This window comes from Prinia subflava, chromosome 2, assembly GCF_021018805.1.
Source record: "Prinia subflava isolate CZ2003 ecotype Zambia chromosome 2, Cam_Psub_1.2, whole genome shotgun sequence".
NCBI lineage: Eukaryota > Metazoa > Chordata > Aves > Passeriformes > Cisticolidae > Prinia > Prinia subflava.
The window spans coordinates 17885992-17906061 of NC_086248.1; the positions used below are offsets into that span (position 1 = coordinate 17885992).

The 20070-nt window shown below is 44.3% G+C and overlaps 2 protein-coding genes across 2 annotated transcripts in view; both read left to right on the forward strand.

Moving 5' to 3' along the window:
- ADI1 (acireductone dioxygenase 1) overlaps window positions 1–17143 on the forward strand; it is a 132577-nt gene extending 115434 nt beyond the window's left edge. Inside the window, exons 2-5 of the mRNA XM_063389197.1 lie at window positions 11612–11755; window positions 12120–12239; window positions 13796–13975; window positions 15694–17143. Of these exons, the coding sequence (XP_063245267.1) occupies window positions 11636–11755; window positions 12120–12239; window positions 13796–13975; window positions 15694–15825 (552 nt within the window). The 5' untranslated portion in view covers window positions 11612–11635 and the 3' untranslated portion in view covers window positions 15826–17143. The remainder of the gene's footprint in view (window positions 1–11611; window positions 11756–12119; window positions 12240–13795; window positions 13976–15693) is intronic.
- On the forward strand, window positions 840–9373 carry RNASEH1 (ribonuclease H1). Its single transcript, XM_063389187.1, has 8 exons — window positions 840–1017; window positions 1087–1217; window positions 1908–2111; window positions 2717–2816; window positions 3285–3339; window positions 4356–4440; window positions 6726–6850; window positions 8926–9373. The coding sequence occupies exons 1-8, from the start codon at window positions 908–910 to the stop codon at window positions 9010–9012; spliced, it is 897 nt and encodes a 298-aa protein (XP_063245257.1). The 5' UTR covers window positions 840–907; the 3' UTR covers window positions 9013–9373.
- Window positions 17144–20070: the final 2927 nt, after the last annotated feature.

Below are 20070 nucleotides of genomic sequence, written 5' to 3' on the forward strand. Positions count from 1 at the left end.
TGGATGAAAATAGAATACACATTTTTGGTTTCATTTTCCAGCCCAAGACATTGCTACTTTGATCTTGTCAGAAGCTGAGGTACTGAATTTGGCACACACCCAGCTCCCAGCTTTGGTCTCCCAGTACATGACAGTCCAGGTGCTAAGAGGATGGTGCCAGACTTTTTGGTGGTGCTCAGTGACAGGACGAGGAGTAGTGGCTATAAACTTAAACTTGAGAAGTTTCCCCTCAACATGAGGAAGAACCTTTTTGCACTGAGAGTGGCAGCTGCCTGGGGAGGTGTGGAGTTTCCCTCTCTAGAGACGTTCAAAACCCACCAGGACATGCTCCTGTGTCACCTGCACCAGCTGACCCTGGCATGGCAGATATCTCCAGAGGTCCCTCCCAACCCCAAGACTCTGAGATTCCCTGAAGGTGTTTCTCCTCACCCCAGAGGCCACATCGACACAGGGCTCAGCTGGAACACATGTACCTGGAGCCTGGACAACAGGATGAGAACCAGCTTAATGACCTTGTTCAGCTCCAGCTTTTTGGACGTGCTAAACATATCAACACACCTGAGAGGTCTCCTTTGCCTTTCAGCAAATGGGGCTTCCAGAACGAGGTGGTTTATGCAAAGCCGCTGCCACCTCACACACCTTATGCCCCACCCCCAAAACAACAGCTGATTTAGGTATTTTAAAATGCCATTATTGGCGAGGGGAGGGAACAAAGCCAACCAAACAAAAAGGCCGCCAAGCCGTACAAAACCCTGCGCTGTGGGTTTTTCTGGTACTTGGGCCTCTCCGGCGGCCCGTAGGAGGCCCCGGCGCTGCCGCGAGCGCGGCGGCCGCGCAGGCGCAGCGGTGCCGGGGTGGGCGCGGGTGCGGGCCGGGGCGGGGGCGCGGATGGCGGCGCGGCCGCGCGATGCTGCGCTGGCTTGTGGCCGTGCTCAGCCACTCCTGCTTTGTCTCCAGGGGCGGCTCCATGTTCTACGCGGTGCGCAAGGGCCGGCGGACCGGCGTCTTCCGCAGCTGGTGAGCAAGGGCCGTGGTGGAGCGGGGAGCCCGCCCGGCCCGCCCTCACCGCTGTCCGCTCTTTTGCAGGGCGGAGTGCCAGGAGCAGGTGAACAAGTTCCCCTCCGCTAGCTTCAAGAAGTTCGCCAGCGAGAAGGACGCCTGGAGCTTCGTGCGCAGCGGCCTCCCGGGGCCGCCGCAGCAGCAGCCCGAGCCGGCAGGTAGCGCGGCCCGGCAGGAGAAGGGGCAGGAGGGCGGGCGGGCGGCCCGGCAGGAGAAGGGGCAGGAGGGCGGGCGGCCCGGCAGGAGAAGGGGCAGGAGGGCGGGCGGCCCGGCAGGAGAAGGGGCAGGAGGGCGGGCGGCCCGGCAGGAGAACGGGCAGGAGGGCGGGCGGGCGGCCCGGCAGGAGAACGGGCAGGAGGGCGGGCGGGCGGCCCGGCAGGAGAACGGGCAGGAGGGCGGGCGGCCCGGCAGGAGAACGGGCAAGAGGGCGGGCGGGCGGACCGGGGCGCGGGGCAGGCACGGCGGCAGTGCCGGCGCCGCGGCCGTGCCGAAACGCGGGCACCAGCCTCGCTCCATTCCCCGTCACTGGCGCAGCGCCGTGCCGATGGCCTCCAGGCACAGCGATGAATAGGCCAGTGCATATTGTGGAAGTGTTTCTGGGGCTGTTTGGATAGCGTTGCTTGTTACGTGTCCGTGTTAAGGTGTAAGGGCCCTTGCGTGTCTGTTTCCTGTTCGGTTTTATTTAGGATGAAGAATGACTGGTGTATTCTGTTTCTTTTTAGTAATAATTTGGGGTGGTGTCAGATAACAGACTGACATTGCTAATAGCTGCTAACAACGGTTGTCTTTAGAAGCAGTCGGTTCAAATGAAATTTGATGTTGCTGAACTTCCTTTTTTTTTTTTTTAGACGCATTTGGTTCTCCAGCTTTAACACAAGAAAGTGGTAGCCAGAGAGAGGAACCAGAATTAAATACCGTGTGTTACAGTACATGTAAAAGGCCATATGAACAGACTACAAACGAAGAGCAGATTGCAAAGCGTGTAAAACATGATGAAGTACGCTCAGTGTGCTCAACACCAGCAGTCAGTGAAGATAAGTTTTCATATATGGGTGAGGCTTTAATTATTTTCATTTGTTTATTCTCTGTGACAAGCAACAGGTGTAACTATTAGAAAGCTTTTAGGGAGGTTTGTATATAGCAGCATCAGGCCCATTATTTCTTTTTGAAATGAATATGTGAAATATGATCTATTTGTTCATATTGCCTTTCAGTGTAGTTTTGATTTGTTTTAACTGGTATGAATATACATATATAGGTATATATTCATAATCTACATATCATATATATAAATATAATCATATTGTTATAGGTGTGATTTTACATGTTTCTGGGCTACAGATTATATTTAAATGTTTGGATGTAGCTAGGAAGCTGTGAAGAAGATGAACTGTTGTGAGAAGTAGGGGACTTGGCGTTTAAGTTCTTCTCGAGGCTGACTGGTTTGACAGCAGTGAATGTGTCAAGCTGCAGTGGGACTTGTGGTGTTCTGCACTGCTAGTTCACATGGCTTCTGCCAAAAGGTAACAAAGTTACCTTTTGGAAGGGCTCTCTGGGGAGGCAAGTTTTGGGGATTAATATACTGGCAGACACTTCTATCTTAAATAGTGTTTTTGAAGAAGTCCTTGAACTTCTGATTTTGGTAATTTTTTTGTAGGTGACTTTGCAGTTGTTTATACAGATGGTTGTTGCAGTGGTAATGGACGTAACAGGGCACGTGCTGGAATAGGTGTCTACTGGGGACCAGGCCACCCTTTGTAAGTAGCACAGTGGACTTTTTTTATTAGTAGTAGTATATTCTCTTTGTTTTTTATGTGGTTTACAATACTACCCTCCTTTTAAATATTGAACTCTGTTGGTGAGACTCACAATGACAGTGTTATGAGACTGAGTTAGGAGATACTGGGGGAACAGAGAAAGCAGCCTCTCTGGGAAAAATCAACTGGAAATAATATTTTGGGGGCTGAAGCTAGAATTCAGGTAATGTGAAAAGTTAAAATAGAAGTCTGTGTGCACAGAAGATGACAAATGTAATGTCATATTGATGTCAGGTCCAGATATGCAGGTTGTTCTATGCAGGGGAAGGCTAGAGCTAGAATATCCATTCTTCCTTTTTTTATAAAAACAAAAGTAACACTCTTGTCTTTATTTTGTTTAATGTGTAGCCATTATACACCATTCTGAATGCTTGGGATAACTAATCTACTGCTTGTTTTTGGACACAGAAACACCAGTGAAAGACTTCCTGGGCGGCAGACCAATCAAAGAGCAGAAATCCATGTAAGTAGCAAATGCCCTAAAATGCTTCTCCATGTTAGACTGTAGCTGCATTTTCATGCCTATTTTAACTCTGGTTTACAGAAACCAGTATGGAGCTCTAAGGGAAGTTTGCAAAATATTTACAGTTATGACTTCAAACAAACAGTTATCTTGAAGTTTTATTGGTCTTTATTTGCTGTGAACTAGGTAATTCACCTTTAGAATTCCCAAATGCCACCAAGCACAGCTATTTAAGCAGCCTTACATTAGGCAAGACTGGCTCTCAAATTTGTATAGATTCCCTCACATTTTTAATGTGTATGTTTCAGACCTTAGAGTGAGGGCTGCTGAGTATTGTTAAAGAGGAGATTCAGCTTCTTGTGATGGCAGCATCAGAATATCATAATCCTTAGAGAAATCTAAAAAATAATTCTAGGCTCCTGTCTAACTTCTATTGGCAACAGCAGATTTAGTTGTCTCACGGTGATGGTATTGCTGTTATTCCATGCTCTGTATTTGGAGATGAACTGAAATGGGCAGCTGATGTGCTTGGAAACTACAAAGTTCATTATAGAGGTGATGTTGGTGTGCCAGTGGTCAGACTTTTCACTAAAGAGCTTTTCACTTTTACATCCACACCCAGCCACTTCTCTCTGTGATATTTCAGAGCACTAAAAAAAATTCCAACCTGTTAAGGCTTCCAGACTTTTGGAACGGATATGAATTCTTCCTCCTCAAAGTTTGATAGTTAGAAAACGTGCACAGAGCTACTCCTTCAGCACAGATTTGAACATGAGAATGTTATGAGGTTTTGTTTGCCATTGAAACTTAAGTGCCTGCCTCTTTGCCTGAATCATAAAGGTGTCATTTGTGATACACAATGTTGGGATCCTCTACACTGAAACATGTTGATAACCACTGGTGGAGAGGTTACAGTAAGAGTGTTAGCTGTGTTAGCATTAGGTACCTTGTTGGCATTTTAATTCCCTGTGGTCAAAATCCTTTCTGAATTGTGGTTGTTTTGAAATGTTCTTAAGGCAGCCTGCAAAGCAATAGAGCAAGCCAAGAGTCAAAACATCAGGAAGTTAATAATCTACACTGATAGCAAGTTTACTATTAATGGTAAGTTAACAATTTTCATTTTCCTAATCCTAAAGACGTTGTATGCTTTTTTATTATATAACACACACAAAAAACATGCTGAGTCCTGGAGAGAGGAATGTAGGGAACACAGTGCATAACTTAATACTTCTGACTGCTGGGGGGAAAACTTCAGAATATCAGACATTGCCTGCTAACTGCATGAAACAGAAGTAGAGTCAAAGTGTCTGGTGCTGATGTCAGTATTCAAAGTGAATACTGACAGAAGTAACAACAGGATTTGTGTCTTCAGGTGTTCAGTGTGACACAAAATCTAGAAAAAATGTCATTCATGTACAGGCTGTTAAAGCTGTACTCGGAAAATTACGTGGAAGTTGGCGTGGTAACCTGTAGGGTTTTTGTTGTTTTGCTTGTATTGGAGAGGCTGTCTTTAACACATACACCTGTGAAGTACATTCAAGTTCTATTGCTTCCAAACTTTTAGGCTACACTGGAAGATTAGCCAGAGATATGTGCTTAGAGTATGTATTAAAAGATCTGGAAAACTTAATTTTGTTCTCTATAAATACCATATGAAGCAGTCAATAAGATTTAATGTCTGAAAAAAATTTCTTCTTCTTTCCTCAAGATCTTCAGATTTTGTTCCTGTGATAATGTGGAACTGCATAAGTATTTTTTCTGGTTTTTTTTTCTCAATTTGACAAAGGCAGTACATGTTTTTGTTGTTTTCAGATTACTTTGGAGATTTGATTTTGTGGGTTTTTTTTTTTTTAAATAACAGTGAACAAACTTAGTGCAACTTATGATTGAAAATTAAATGTTGCTCTTTTTGGTTTTGTCGTAGTCTCTTTGGTTTTGCTTGCAGTTTCATTTTGCATTTTGGGTCACTGAGGTGCAGGTTCCCTTCTTGTTTAAACAATTTTTGTTTTCATAAATGTGTCTAGTAGTTGTTATTTAAAAATGCCAGAGAAGGAGGCTTGTAGTTAAGTATAAATGGATGTAATTTGGTTTTTAGGTGGTTTGTGTGTATATTTTCTTTTTTTTTTTTTTTTTTGTTTTTGTTTTTGTTTAGATTCAGGTCATGAAAGCAGTAAGGATGTCTTACATGGTCCACACCAGCAAAGATACTAAAAAAAACAAACCTTAAGTAGTAACATAGAAAATTCTCTGGCAAGCAGTAGACTTTGTTGCTGTATCATCAAACAAATCCTTAGCTTCAATTTATTGAAGTTCATGAGTACAATGCATATATAAGATTGTAGTCTTTAAATTAACTATATGTTTGCAAAAGCATGGTCAGGTAGTTCAGGTAATAATGAAAAAATACAGTCCTGAAAGACAGCAGCAGAGAACCAAACAAGAATTGTCTTTTGTCTCCAATGTTTTTGCCTGAGACTTTGTACAGAGGTAATGTCTTGTGTCTTGGTTTGAAAGACAGATGTCTGCTAGGGAGGGGCAGGACCTCCCTTGGAACAGAGAATTCAAATCCCCTCCCTCCAAATGATTTAGAAAATTAAAGGGGCTTTCAGGCAGAGGTACGGGGATAGGAATAACAGTTCTTTACTAGTATGTGTTACAAGGCAAACAAACAACAACAACTACAGCATCGAAAATAAACAGAACCAGGAACTTCGAGGGGCTTTTGCTTCACAAAGCCTGGGGCAGTCTGATCCCTTGGGACTCTGAGAGACCAAGCTGGAACGGTGGAAAATCCCGGGCTGGTGGAGAGATCAGAAGCTCCACGGTGGTAGCTGGAATGGCAGGGATGTCCCAGCAGGGTAGGGCAGTGTGTAGTAAAAAGCCTCAAAGCAGTGCTGAAGAAAAGCCGGTGGCAGGACTGGGCTGGCCCAGCTCCAGCAGGGCAGGAGCAGGCGAGCTCAGAATTCCTGGGCACCCGAGCAGATGGTGGCAGATTTCCCAGGACTGGACTTGGTGGTGGCAGTGAACTCCTCCTGCAGCAAGCAGCAGCCCGACTGTTCTCTCTCTGATGCCGAGAGCAAGAGCCAGTGTAGCTGTCCCCACCCCTGTCCTTTACCTGCCCCCAAACCTCGAGGTATCTTATCCCCTCCGAGAGAAAACTCCCAGAGACCAGAAAAAGGTGTAGCCTGGTGCTATGCTCTCTTTTGGCCACTTCTTTGTTTTCCTCAAGCACCCGTAAGTACTCAGTAGTAAGTTTCCTGGCAATTTACGGGGAAAATTCTGTAAGGAAAAAAAACAAATCTAACCCCCAACATCTAGTGAAAAGACTTGGCTCTATCTTGATTCTTGCTGGCTTCTTTAATAGCACTCTTACTCCCTTTGCACAGGTATTACAAGCTGGGTTGACAACTGGAAAACAAATGGCTGGAGAACAAGTTCAGGAGGAAGTGTAATAAATAAAGAAGATTTTGAAAGACTTGATAATCTAACAAAAGACATAGAAATTCAGTGGGTGAGTTTGTTGTTTCTTATTTTTAATGAGATCTTTGACATGCTTCTGGTAGAAACTTAAGTGTGATCATAACTAAGACTTTTGTAGACCATAATATTGTACATCCTTAAGTAAAGCTGCAAATACAGAGAAGCTGCTTGTTGTGTTTCAAGCAAATTAGCAACACAACCTAGATTCTTGGAACCAGTATTTCATTTATTTAAATGATGATTTGTATGTTTTCTGTCCCTTATTATTGCTTAGAAAATGCCTGCAATAATTATTTTTAGTTTGTTAGTACTGTTAGTAGATGTGATTTCTGTTCCTAGAAATCTGACCTTAGAATATAACTGGTTTTTGTGTCATAGCTAAATTTCTGGATTTGCTTGTCAGAACCCTTTAGGATGCTGGTTTGTTGGAGTAACTCAATCACCTGAGTGTCTTTGAACTGGGAAGACTGAGTGTGTGTAACCCCAAATAAACTAGTTCTAGTTTTCTGTGCCTTGTTGTGTTTCTTCTAAAAAAAATGGTACAAGAAGGTCTTTAAAATACCAATTTTTAAATAGTTTTGCACTCCAATAAAGAAGTAAGCCAACTTCTATACAGGTAGTTCTGGTAAAATTTATTTTTCTGTAACCTCTAATAATCAGTGCTTAACACTTCAGGGAATACATTCCTTCAGCTCTTAAATTTTAGCCTAATTAAGGCATAAGACCACTGATTTGAGAAGATATGTGCACAGTTAACTTTGCAGCTGCTATAATGGCATGTCTACTCAGCTTCTGTCTTTACTCTGTAGAAGACAGGATCATGTCTTTAATAATTTAATGTGCAATTTTTTGATGGGAATTCATTGCAGGTATTTATGTTGTTCTGTGTTACAGAGTTGGTGAGTGCAATTTACAGGCTGTGGCTAGATTTTCTAGAGCTACTCCTATTTTCTATTGAGGAGAAAGCGTAAAAATTTAAAGACCAACTAAGTTTAGCTGTTCTTGGGAATATTTTACATAATTTAAAGATATTCCTTTATGCACACTTCTTAAACCTGAATCTCTTAAAAAAGATGGGAAGAACTTTGTTGCAGGAGGAGTGTGTGCATACAGAGTCCTGCACGGGCTGCAGGCGAATCTCTGCTCCACCATGGCCCTCCCTGGGCTGCAAGGGGGACAGGCTTGGCTGACTGTGGTCTGCACCACAGACTGCAGGAGAATCTCTGCTCAGGTGCCTGGAGCACCTCCTCCTTCATCAGTAACCCTGGTGTCTGCAGAGCTGTTCCTCTCACATATTCTCACTCTTTTCTCTGGCCGTTGTGCAACATTTTTGCCCTTTCCTAAACATGTTATTACAGAAGAGTCATCAGCTTTGCTGATGGGTTTAGCTGTGTTGAACTGTGGGTCCCTTTTGGAGCTGTCTGGATCTGGCTCTCTGTCATGTAGGGGCACTGCTGGTGTCTTCACAAAATCCACACCTTGGTACCAAAACCTTGCTATGGAAATCTAATGTCACCTCACACACACTTCATGCTTGTCTCCTCTCAGATCTTGTCAAATAGCAAGCTTGATTTTCTTCCTCACCTTCCTATTCCCCCCTGACTTCTGACAAGGATGGGCTGAGAGTATAAAGTTTTTTTCAGTTCCTGATTGATAGATGGACAATTAAGACATATGAAAAATGAGAGGATCTTCTAATATCCTATATATTTATCCTAAGCAAGTGCTGCGATTACCAAAGCTTTTAGTGGAATAAAGGTCTTTGGCTTTTGGGGAAAGATTAACTTAGTTTAAGCACTGAATACAGGAATGTGGGAAATTTGAATTGGAGTTGTTGTCTGCATTTCTTAAAGGATAGGTTAGCTGGTCCTTATGCTTTTCACTAATTCTCATAAAGATGATATTCACATTTTGGCAAGAGTTTACCTAGAGGAAGAGAGACAGTGAAAACTGGGAAGAAAACCTAAGGGCGAAATATTAGGTGAGGACCTCTGAGGAGGTGTTTCTGTACTATCAGTGACAGAGCATTGCTTGATCAAATTTCATGTATCTCCTTTCTTCCTGGTTTCTTCCATATCTAACACTCCTGTATTTTTGTCCTGACAGATGCATATTCCCGGTCATGCTGGCTTCCGAGGAAATGAAGAAGCGGATAGGCTAGCAAGAGAAGGAGCTCTTAAACAAAAGTGCTGATGTCCTGGGACTGGAGACTGTTAGCTGGGAGGAAAAGGCCTAACATGACAGCAGCAACTTGAACTGCTGTAATTGTTTTGAACTTTGAGCTGTACTTCTTTCTGGCCTGAGACACTAAATATAAACCAACTTCTGGGAAGGAAAACCCCATATTTTCTTCTATTGAATTTGTTTTACAATTGAGACCATATTTAGTTGGTGATACTGAGTATTTGGTTTTTGTCCATCTCTTGGAAGGGCTGTTAGCTGTCTTGTGTACTTATGAGTTCAGCTTAAAGACAGGCTTCTGAAGAAGAAATTTTAAATTCAAGTTTTCTGTATTTTCCTCTTAGTGAAATAAACTAATTTTTGTACAGTTTTATATTGCAGCCCCAAATAGCTGGGGCCAATTTTGGGGTTGGTTGATTTGGTGGGAGGTCAGCTAACACAGATGTCCATTGGTCTGCTCTGGCATTCTGGTACTGACAGTAACTGCTCCAAGATGGGCTTGTGACACTGACCTCTGTGTGCCTCACAGTGTCAGCTACAGCACCAGTAGCTTTCTTCTGTCATGTTATTCTGCAGGGTAACATGAACAAAGAAAAGGCCAGGTCACAAGAAAACCTGAACCATTAATTTTTACTGTTCTTGTTACCTGATTCATGTCCAAGCTCTTAGTCTCTGGCTTCCTGTTTCCATTAAGTAGTTTTTTTATGCATACTGGTTCTTGTTAGCATTGTTAGTTGCTCTTCAGTATTGTCCCAAAAGGTAATTGGTAATTGACCATCTCATCTGAAATGGGACTAGAGGATGATAAGCTTCCGGATCTCGAGTGTTTGACTTCATTTTTTCCAGTCAATTATGAGATTAATGGAATTGCTAATGTGCACTTGAATTGGAGAGTAATTACCAGTAATCAACATGGGTTTATTTTCTATGCAAGTATACAGGAAAAGCAAACAGATTTGTTGTGTTGTCTGTGTCAACTTCTCTATATGTACCAGTGAATAGTAGGGCTTAAGCCAGGAGTCACTGAAATGTTTTTGTATTTGTTAATTTCTATACAGATGGTTAGAGCTGCAGAAGTTTGTTACTTAATAGTTCTCATACATTATAATCTCTTTCCTGAGGCAAAGTGTGAGGTTTGACATATTTAGTCATGTGATTGTTGTAGGAGGAGGAAACTGGCGATGCAGTATTTAGTAGATCAGTGAGGAATTTTATTTTTCTCTCTCATCCAAAAGTGCACATTGAATCTCATATAGGGGTAAGGGGGGCACTGCCTGGGCCTCCTCTGCTTCTTTGTATATATGCACACAATTATCAATTTACTTCAGAAGTTTGGCTGCAAAGAAAAGATCCACCACCCCAAATTTTTAGTAATTTGCCTATCTTACTTATTCTGTTAAACAGGTAAATCCTATTAACTGTAGAAAAGCAGGTTGGTTTTTTTTGTTTGGTGTTTGTTTGTTTGTTTGTTTGTTTTTTGAAGCAGGAGCTTTGGAAAACCTTTAAGATAGCAGTGGGTAAATCATAATTCTGTAATACTGCATTTAGGTCACTTGATTACCTGGACCTAATAGGTAGGTTATAATTGAAAATCTAATAGGACAGAGTTTTATATCGATTTGATATGAATGTTTATTCTTATTCTGGAAAATCAGGACAGAAGAAAGCCAAAGAGGAAGGTTACAAGAATAAGGTTGATTAAAGGATGGAAAACAAATAGTACTTCTCAAATGAACTTAACAGGGGTTTGAGGACCTGCAGAGGATCATGGATGTCTGTCATCTTTTCAGAGAACTGCAGCTTTAGGAGAATACTGGCATTTAGGAGCCACAATATTCAGTACTGCTGTTCCAGAACACCTAATTGTCCCCCATGTGCCTTAGCATAGCTTCTAGAGCATCTGTTTGATAAGTATTTAAACATAAATACTACACATTAAAGGGATCTGCTACCTTTTTATGATAATTGGAATAGTAGTGGTTGAGACACTTTGGTAAGTTAGAAAGTTTTTAGGAAGAGAATTTCTAAGGCGGGATTTTTTTCAGTTGTCTGGTCATTCTTACACTGTGCTTAGCTGGCTGCTGGTTTGTTTGCTGTATGGATCAAATCAGGCAGAAGTGTGCAGGCTGGAGGGGGCACACCGCAGACTGTCTTGTTCGCTCCAGCATGGCGACGACGCTGAGAACGTAGCTTCATGGATGGAGACAACACAAATGTGCAAGCATGTCTTACCACTTTCTTTATTGTTGTCCTATTTTCTTTTTTCTTTTCCATATTGTGGGGTTGCAATGCAGGCCTGTAAGCCTGAGAAGTACAGTAAGTTCTGCCAGAGCACTAGAGCGAGGGCTGACACGCTGCAAACACCGTGGCCGTTCCCTCAGCTTACCCCGGGACGCTGGCGCGGGTGAGCAGCCCGAGCCCCGGCCGCTCTCTCGGGGCACTCTCGGCTCTCAGCGCTCCCTCAAACGAAAGCTTCGCACGGTACCCGCCTCAGCGTGTTTGGAACGGCCCTGCACGGCTGTGCCCCAGGCCGCGGGGCGGGCCCGTCCCGCTCGCTGCCGGGCCCGGGAGCCCGCCGGGGCGGGACGTGCTGCCAGCGCGGCGCTGCGGACGCTGCGGACGCTGCGGCGGCGCCATGGTGGAGGCCTGGTACATGGACGAGTCCCAGGAGGACCAGCGGGCGCCGCACCGGCAGCGGCCCAACCGCGCCGTCAGCCTGGAGCAGCTGCGCCGCCTCGGCGTGGTGTACCGCAGGGTACGGCGGGGCTGGGACAGGGGGGACCCAGGGCACGGCGGGGGGACTGAGGGTGCGGAGCGGGGTACGGCCGGTGTCACCCAGGGTGCGGCAGTGGGTACGGCGGGGATACCGAGGGTAGGGCGGGGAGCCGCGGGGCCAGGCCGGGCCGCCCGCAGTGCGGGGAGGCAGCCGGGGCGGGGGCCGGGTGCAGGCACACCGTGTCCTTCTGGCAGCTCCGCCTGCAGCGGCCGACCCGCCCCGGCACCTCGGGATTCCCACGAGTGCCCCGAGTTCCGCCTTTAGCAATGGCGTCTGAATGACCTGGGTTTTGGTTTTTTTTGTTTGTTTGTTGTTTTTTTTTTTCTCTGCCTATTTTTTTTAGTTGGATGCTGATAACTATGAGACTGATCCATGCTTGAAAGAGATTAGGAGAGCAGAAAATTATTCTTGGATGGATATAGTGACCATACATAAAGACAAGCTTCCAAACTACGAGGAGAAGGTACGGGAAACTTTACTTTCTGTGCGGGTTTCCGTGCCGCCGTCTGCCTGGAACATGCGGCCAGCGTGCGACACCTGCGCAGCGCAGCGGGACACTGGATGAGGCTTCCATGGCTAAAATACATCCTGTACCAAAGCCCTGAACATTAAAAAAGAACTTTTGATATTATTTTAAAGATAGCAGAGGTCTTTTGCTTCTGTAGATTGCCTTCAAAGGTTTTGAGGATCGTTTCCATCACTGTCATTTCAAAACTGAGATTCCTACCAGGAGAGTTCTGCCGATGCTGACCTGTCCTCAGAGAGCCTCTCTGGGATGAAAGCAAGTGGCTGCCAGCTGGGCCTGGGCTTTAAAGGCTTTTACATCCTCATGGCTGCTTGCATAATGTGTCTTTTTTAAGTGAGTGTTAACCCCATGGAATTGGAGGGATACATTCTTTGTACAAAAAGATTTTTGTACATTGGGTAGCTCATACCTTGATAATTTCATTATAGCTCAACACTGTTCAGGTGAGCCTCCTAGAAGGAGCTTTCTCATCCCAGCCTCCAGGTGCTGCTGGCTTCCTGCTCTGACTTGAGGACAGCAACCCAATGATACTTTCATATTTTTATTAAACTTCAGTTTACCAGTTTGTTTTAAGCCCGTTGTGTTCTAATGGCTTTGTCTTGATGAGAAGGTGAATTAGGTAGAAACTTGTTAGGTAGATGGCCTGGGTAGGCTCTATATGACAGAACGATGGGTCATTCTTTACAAGATGTAGGGACTTCTGCTCATCCTGTTGTGCTGGATCACTTCTGGCTCAAGCACATCTACACAAGTGTGGCTAAATATCATCCAGACCTGAGCAGGTGGTGATGGGACCTGATATTGCACTGCTCACTGTGCGCTAAACATCTCAGGTCTCTGTTAATTGAACTTTTAAAATGTGTTTTATATTCTGTGCGTGAAGAATTTGCTCTTCCAGAAAAAAGAGAATGTTGCTGCTACTGTCTTAGACAAGAGAGCCTGAGCTGGGTCTCACTGTGTGTGGGCAGGCATGACACACTGTTTACATCAGATTGCTGTAGATGGGCCGTGTTTGGCAGTAATTGCATTTTTGCAGACAGTGGTAGTACCCTCTGCAGCTAATTCAGCTCTACATAAGTGTAAAAGAGCGGGGGTAACCTGTGGCTTTTTTTTTGGTGCTTCATGTTGGGGAAGAAAAAAAACCGCAAAATGATCAAACTGAGCAAGCACAAGGACCAAATCCTCCAGTGGGAAGTTTTACCCATCTCTCATTCAAATGGGTGTAAGCATTTCTTTTACTCAGAGAATGGTTATATACAGCTAGAGCTGCTGTTTCTTGTTGGAGGAGTTCCTGCACTCCAAAGGAAATGTAGGAGCCTTTGTAGATGTGTCCTGAGACAGTGGCTGGCTGGCTTGGCCATCTTAACCGTATTGGTCTCCTCTGTTAAAACAGTTACCCTGTGAAAGCCTTTCTCAGCTTCTCTGTGTTTCTACCAGATTTCCTTGCAGTTTTCCCATGTTCAGTAGTTTTATAAAATATTTGCTATTTCTAGATAAAAACATTTTATGAAGAACATTTACACCTCGATGATGAAATTCGCTACATTCTGGAGGGATCTGGCTATTTTGATGTTCGAGACAAGGACGACAAATGGATTCGGATTTCCATGGAGAAGGGAGACATGATAACCCTCCCTGCTGGCATTTATCACCGATTTACTCTGGATGAGAACGTATGTTGTTGTAGATTACTGTAAATTTTGATGACAAATCCGTGTGAATGTATATCACATTAGTAGCTGCATGCCCTGAGACTTGCAGTTGATTAGCAAAACATATTAAATATGAAGGAGGGGAATGAAAAATACTAAATAATTCACAGCATCTGAACTTCTAATCTCCAGGTCACAAATTCAGCTTCTCCTTCTCAGCTATAAGTCATTGTCATGTGATATCTGTGACATATCAAGCCTTGGACTGTCCCTCCCACAGCTGGCCCAGCTGTCAGTTGAGGTGGACAAGGTGCAGATGGATCATTCTGTATTGCCTTGCTGTGTGTTTTTGTTGGGGATAGAAGAGTATATCTGTGCCCAGCAGTGATATTTTCCACAAATGTTAAATTCACCTTCGGGGAAAGAAGGATTTAAGGTCCTGAGGCACTGCTTGTAACTGCTGTATGCTAAGCTGGATGCTGGCTTCAGAGCTGATGAGCTCCTCTGGAAAGACACTTTTGTCAGTGAGAGTGTGAGATTGGTACTTACAGTCCTGGTCTGAATTTGTCTTCTTGTGAGCTTTCACAAGTGTGTTTGTAACCTCGGCATTACCCCTGCAAAATGGGGAAACGTGCTGTCTCCTGTGAGGTGAAATTGCATCTCTGGTGAAGAGAATGATTTTGAGAATGGTTTTGTTTTAAATTAGCATCCAGATAGCAGTGTTCATACATGAGGAAAAGGGAGATGCTGCTGTAGGGCAAAACCGGACTTTTCCCATCTGCATCTTGAGATCCACAGCGAATGAGCTACGCTTACTATTCTCAGGCTTTTTCTTTACACAGACAAAATGTCAGAAGTTATAGTTGAATCCCCAAGAAGTCTTAAGTGTTTGTTCACTTCAGGAGCTTTAGTCCAGAAGTGCTATCTTCAAAGTAAAATCTTTAAGTACTTCTCTGCCCTGGCATTTTGCAGCTAAGTTCTTTTGGTACCTAACTTTATTGTTACCATTGCTGAACACCTGTGTGTAAGATAATCATCTATCCATGTTTACGGAATAGGTAGGGTCTAAATCTACAACATAGTGGACAGAAGAGGGGAGTTCCTCATAACCCCATGGCTGGAGCACTTCTGCAGGATGTAAAATCCTATTTTCTGCTGCCACAGCTGTACCTTGCACAAGGCATACTTTTGGTTAGCTGGTGTTAGAGGCTGTTGCTTTTCCTATGGGAATCTGGAGACTTTCCACCTGTAAGCATTAATTTTTGGATAGTTTATGCACTCCCCATTCAGTTTTTATGGCTGTGACTTTGATGCTTCTGGTATTCCCCAAAAGCATTGTGTAAACATCTTGGGTACTCTGGTTGCTGCACTTTTTGCTGAGCAAATAGGATGTAAATGCTGCACTGCTGAGTATTGTGGATCCAGTGCAAAAGGCTTGCATAAGAGAGGATGCTTTTGGTTTCCTTGAAATGGGGAGAAATGAAATGCTTCTGCCTGAACTAAAGGCACTGATCATGACACAGTCTATCACTGTGTGGGTGCCAGAGTCTTCCACTGCCGGCACTGAGGGCAGCAACAGCAGTAAGGTGCTATAATTTTCTGGACTGTGTGAAGCTTTCAGTCTGTCATGAAATAGTTTCCAAAATTTCTGCGGAAGTGCAAGTGAAACCTTAACTTTGGAATGAAGATCCCTTAAAAAGGAGCTCTTAACTTACTTGCCACTGCTTGTTCTTTGGCAGAATTACGTGAAGGCAATGAGGCTGTTTGTTGGGGAACCCGTCTGGACTGCGTACAACAGGCCGGCTGACGATTTTCCCGCTCGGAAACAGTACATGAAGTTTTTGGCTGAAGAAGCACCTAATGGTGTCTGAGACGTGACAGGTGGAACATCCTGAAGCCAGAATCATCTGTCAGAATGTGCCTTGTTGCTTTTCACTGATTAAACTTGTATTTACATAGGAAATTGGAATCACAGAATTATAGAAAAATTTAGATTGAAAGGTCATTTGGAGATGATTTAATCCAACCCTGTGAATTACAATGCCAATTTTAAAGCTAGACCAGGTTGCTCAAGACCCTGAATTTTGGAAACCTTTTGGTGGTAGAGGTCCCACAGCCTCTCTGGGTGCTGGTTCCAGCAGTTAGCTGCTCCCATGGCCAAGCATTTGTTCTTCGTGGCAAACACCCTGGTTGTAGTTTGCAGTTGTTGTTAATTGCCCTTTTACTGCATGTCTGAGAGCATCTGGCTCTGTCCTGCTCTAGTAGGAAACTGTAGCTGAGCCTCTTTGGAGCCTCCTCCTCTCCAGGCTGCACAAACCAGTGCCCTTGGCTGGGCTCCCTTCTGTTAAGATGTTCAGCCTGTTTTGCCCTAGTTCTGGTGACAGGGATGTCACTTGGAACCACCTGATAGTTAAACTTCAACCACAGGCTGTTTTGAGCCCAGTGGATCTGAGGTTCTTCATCCACCCTGTAGTTTGTATCCTCAGTGAGGCTACAAGGCTGCTGTGGGACACACCAGTGAAAGCCTTGCTGCAGTCAAGGTGTGAATGGCACCTGTGGTGTCCCCTGTGCCACAGAGCCACTGCCCCTGGCAGTCAGTGTCAAGCAGAACATGCCCTTGGTGAACTGGCACTGACCAGTTGCCCCCCTTTACCTGGTATTTCTTGTGCCTAGAACACCTTCCCTGATGGCTTATTCTGTAACATTCCTGGGGACTGCAGAAGGGCTGAGCAGCCTGCAGCTCCCCAGATCTTCTTTCGTGCCTTTTTGAAGGTGGCATTATTATTTACCTTTTTCTGCTCAGAAAGGTTTTCCTGATCTCTGTGACCTTTCAAAGATGCCGGCAGCCCTGTAGTGACATTAGCTAGTTGCATTTACAGTTGCTCAGGAATCCATTTTCTAACCCTTTTTTCCTTGGTATTTCTGGCAGGTTGAATTGCAAGAGGTGGGCTACATTAATATTCATTTTTTTCAGAATCCATGCTAATGAACTATGTAGGATTGTGGTTTTAATTAAGGAAAATAAACCCTCTTTCATTCTTGTCTAAAAATGTTCATAAGATAAATTTGCATAATCGGCATTTCAGTATTCAGCTTTCCAAGTTCTGCCCTGGTACATAAAGCTGTGGTTTTCTCAGTAAAATGTAGCAAATTGTTCTTGTGAGTTATTAATAAAATTACTTTGACCTAGGTGTGTTGATTTATTTTTTTATTATTCCTTGCACTGACATTTAGGACTCATTGAACAACAGTGTTACTGTAATTATTAATCAGCTTTTTTTCCTTGTGCTGGCATTGATTTGTTTGGTAACATGGGACAAATCAATGACTGTGACTCAGTTTCTTGGGCTGTGAGAGGGAGAAGAGTAGGCTTAGGCACACTGGGCTGGTTTTCAGTAAAAGCCTTGTGCTTACACAGGACATGAGCTCCTAGCAATGGGCACTAGAGTGTTTTGCTCTTCTCAGTGATGGATTATGTCAGCTGGGCAGATGTACTGCTGGCTCCAGCTCTCACTGGATGATGAGCTGCCTGTGTGCTGATTTCAACCAGATACAACACATGCTCCTGCCTTGCAGTCTCCTAAATAAATAACTCAAGAAGGAGGTTGAAATGGCCCCACCTCGGTCTTCCTAATGTAGCAGATGATGGATAATTGAACTTCCTCACTGCTCTTTCCTATGAGGGTGTACACAGCCCTCCTTTAGTCTGTAACAGTGGTTTTTTTCACTTTGTAGCAGCATAACTGTTACATTAACCATGTAACAGTTAACCATTTCTAGGTGTTTTATTTCTTTTAGTGTTTCTGAAAGAGAGTTGCAATTTTGAAGTGAACTTGTACAAAATTTGCAACTTGGAAGGGGTGAAGAAAAAAGGTCATGTTTCCTGAGGTTTGGGTTGCAAGCTGGAGGAGATGTAGGGACACAGCTTCAATCTGCCAGTGTGGGTTCAGTTTATGGGAGGGGGTGCAGGCACAACCCACGCTTGCAAAATTGAAACTCACCCAGCTCTCCATGCACCCAGGACTGGCTTTTGTGCCGTGGTCCGTAAGGCTGTCTGAAAAGTCGGTGTTATGAGCAAATAGGAAGTTCAGCTCTAGTCAGACTCAGACGGGGGAGGCTGTGCTGTGACATGTGCCTTACTGGCTCAGGGGTTTGTGTGCCACTTGTCTGAAGAGAGCACTTGAATGTCCTCTTGTACAGCACACTGGGGCTTCCTGCTCCCAGAACAAACTTGGGGGATTTTTCAAGGTACAACTACAGGAATAAATGACAGTTATTGCCTGCAGCAGATTTTATTCCTTTGATTTATATGCCACAGAAAATTGGGTTTCTGAATGTGAAGTAAAACGACAGCTTTCTCCTGGTGCTGGTATCAGTCCCTGGTATCCCATCTAATTCATCCCCCTCCTAAGCTTTTGTTTCCTTTTTTTTTTTTTTAACAGAAGCCAAGGTGAGACTGCTCATTCCTCCTGTGGCCCTTTCTGTTTTGATCTCTCTCTGCAAGAGGAGAGGTGGGGCAGCAGCTCTGGCCCTCAGGAACCCCCACGTGCAGAGCAGCCATCCCCTACCAGGCTGGGGGAGCGAGCAGGAGGAGAGAGCAGGTAATGCATTCTCCTCCAGAGAGATTTACAGTTTGGAGCGGCGATGAGGGATGGACAGTAAAAGCGGCTGCTCGCAGCAATTGCTTTCAGCAGCTCGCTGATGTAGGATGTGACCTGGGAAGCAGGACTGAACCACCTTGTTTTGTTGCCTCTCTGGAGGAATATATAGACCCGGTACAGCTCCCATCTCCTGGCTGTCAGAATAACACACGATCGCCCGACTGGAGCTCGTTCATCATTTTCATAGCACAATGCATTCTGCTGCTCAGCAGTGGCAGGGGCTGTGGGGGTCTGACTGTCAACACCTGGGAGTCCATGCCCTTTAGTGCTGTAGGTGTCCTTGAAAGGTGAAAGCTTTGCACTCTGAAAGTGGTTTTTGTCAGCCAGGAAAAAAGCAATTTGAGGCCGGCATAAAGATTCCGTACCTGCAAAGAGGTTATGTGGGAAATTATAGTGGGAGGAAACAGCTGGGCAGAAAAAAAGGTTAATATTAATAGAAAACATTCAAGAGAGCAGAGAGATGGGAAGGAGAGCATGCCATTCCTTCACATGAAAAATGCAGTTTATTTTCATTGTGATTTTTGTGTTTCTTTCTTTCTTCCCTCCCCTTCCCACACCTCCACCACCACCAAAAGTGCAAAGTGAAATTGATTTTTGGTCCAAAAACATGGTTCTGTTTTACCACAGCTAGTGGAAAATCTTGGTATATTGATGTAGTATGAAAATTCATGTAAGTAGTTCCAGCAACATCATATTGGCAGCATTAACTCAGGCATGGGAAGTATTTCAGCTCCTCTAAGATTAGAGGGGTTTTTTTTAAAAAAAAAAAAAAAAAAAAAAAAAAAAAAAAAAAAAAAAAAAAAAAGAGGAGAAATGGTACTGAATTAAGATGTTTAAAGATAGCTTTTTTGGTACCAATGTATTATTTTCTGCTTTAACCCAAACTTTCCCAAAGTGGCATATATCCCATTTTCTCATTAATGTCTTGAGAGAACTTTTCTGGAAGGGACTCAGTGCAAACTGTGGATGGACAGTAAGATCTTTAATAATTTAGGTGGGCAAACTGGTGGCTGCACTCCCTTGTTATATGCCCTGGGGCAAGTTTCTTTGGCTGGATTTTTTAATGAAAAGACATTTCACGGCCAGTTGGTAGTTAACTAGAAACATCCACTTGGGGAGGCCTAAAAATAGGTGAAGGGAAGTGCTGCTGGTGGCGAGTGTCTTGCCCTGGGCTGCCTGGGAGCAGGGGCTGTGCTGCTGCCTGCAGCTGTGGGAGCTGGTAGCTGCCTGTGCTGGCTGCTGAACTTGACAAGAATAAATCCTCATGTACTCAGAGCATCGGGTCCTGCTGGCAGAACAGGCACTCTCCTGCCGGGTTTCTGGTTCCAGGACTTAGCATGAACTAGGAATTCAGGAGAAGGGACAGTTTCCTGACAGAGGCAGTCATTTAATATCAGCTGTCGAACACCAGCACACGTAAAGACTGAGATGCAAGCTGAACACTGCTTTGAAGAA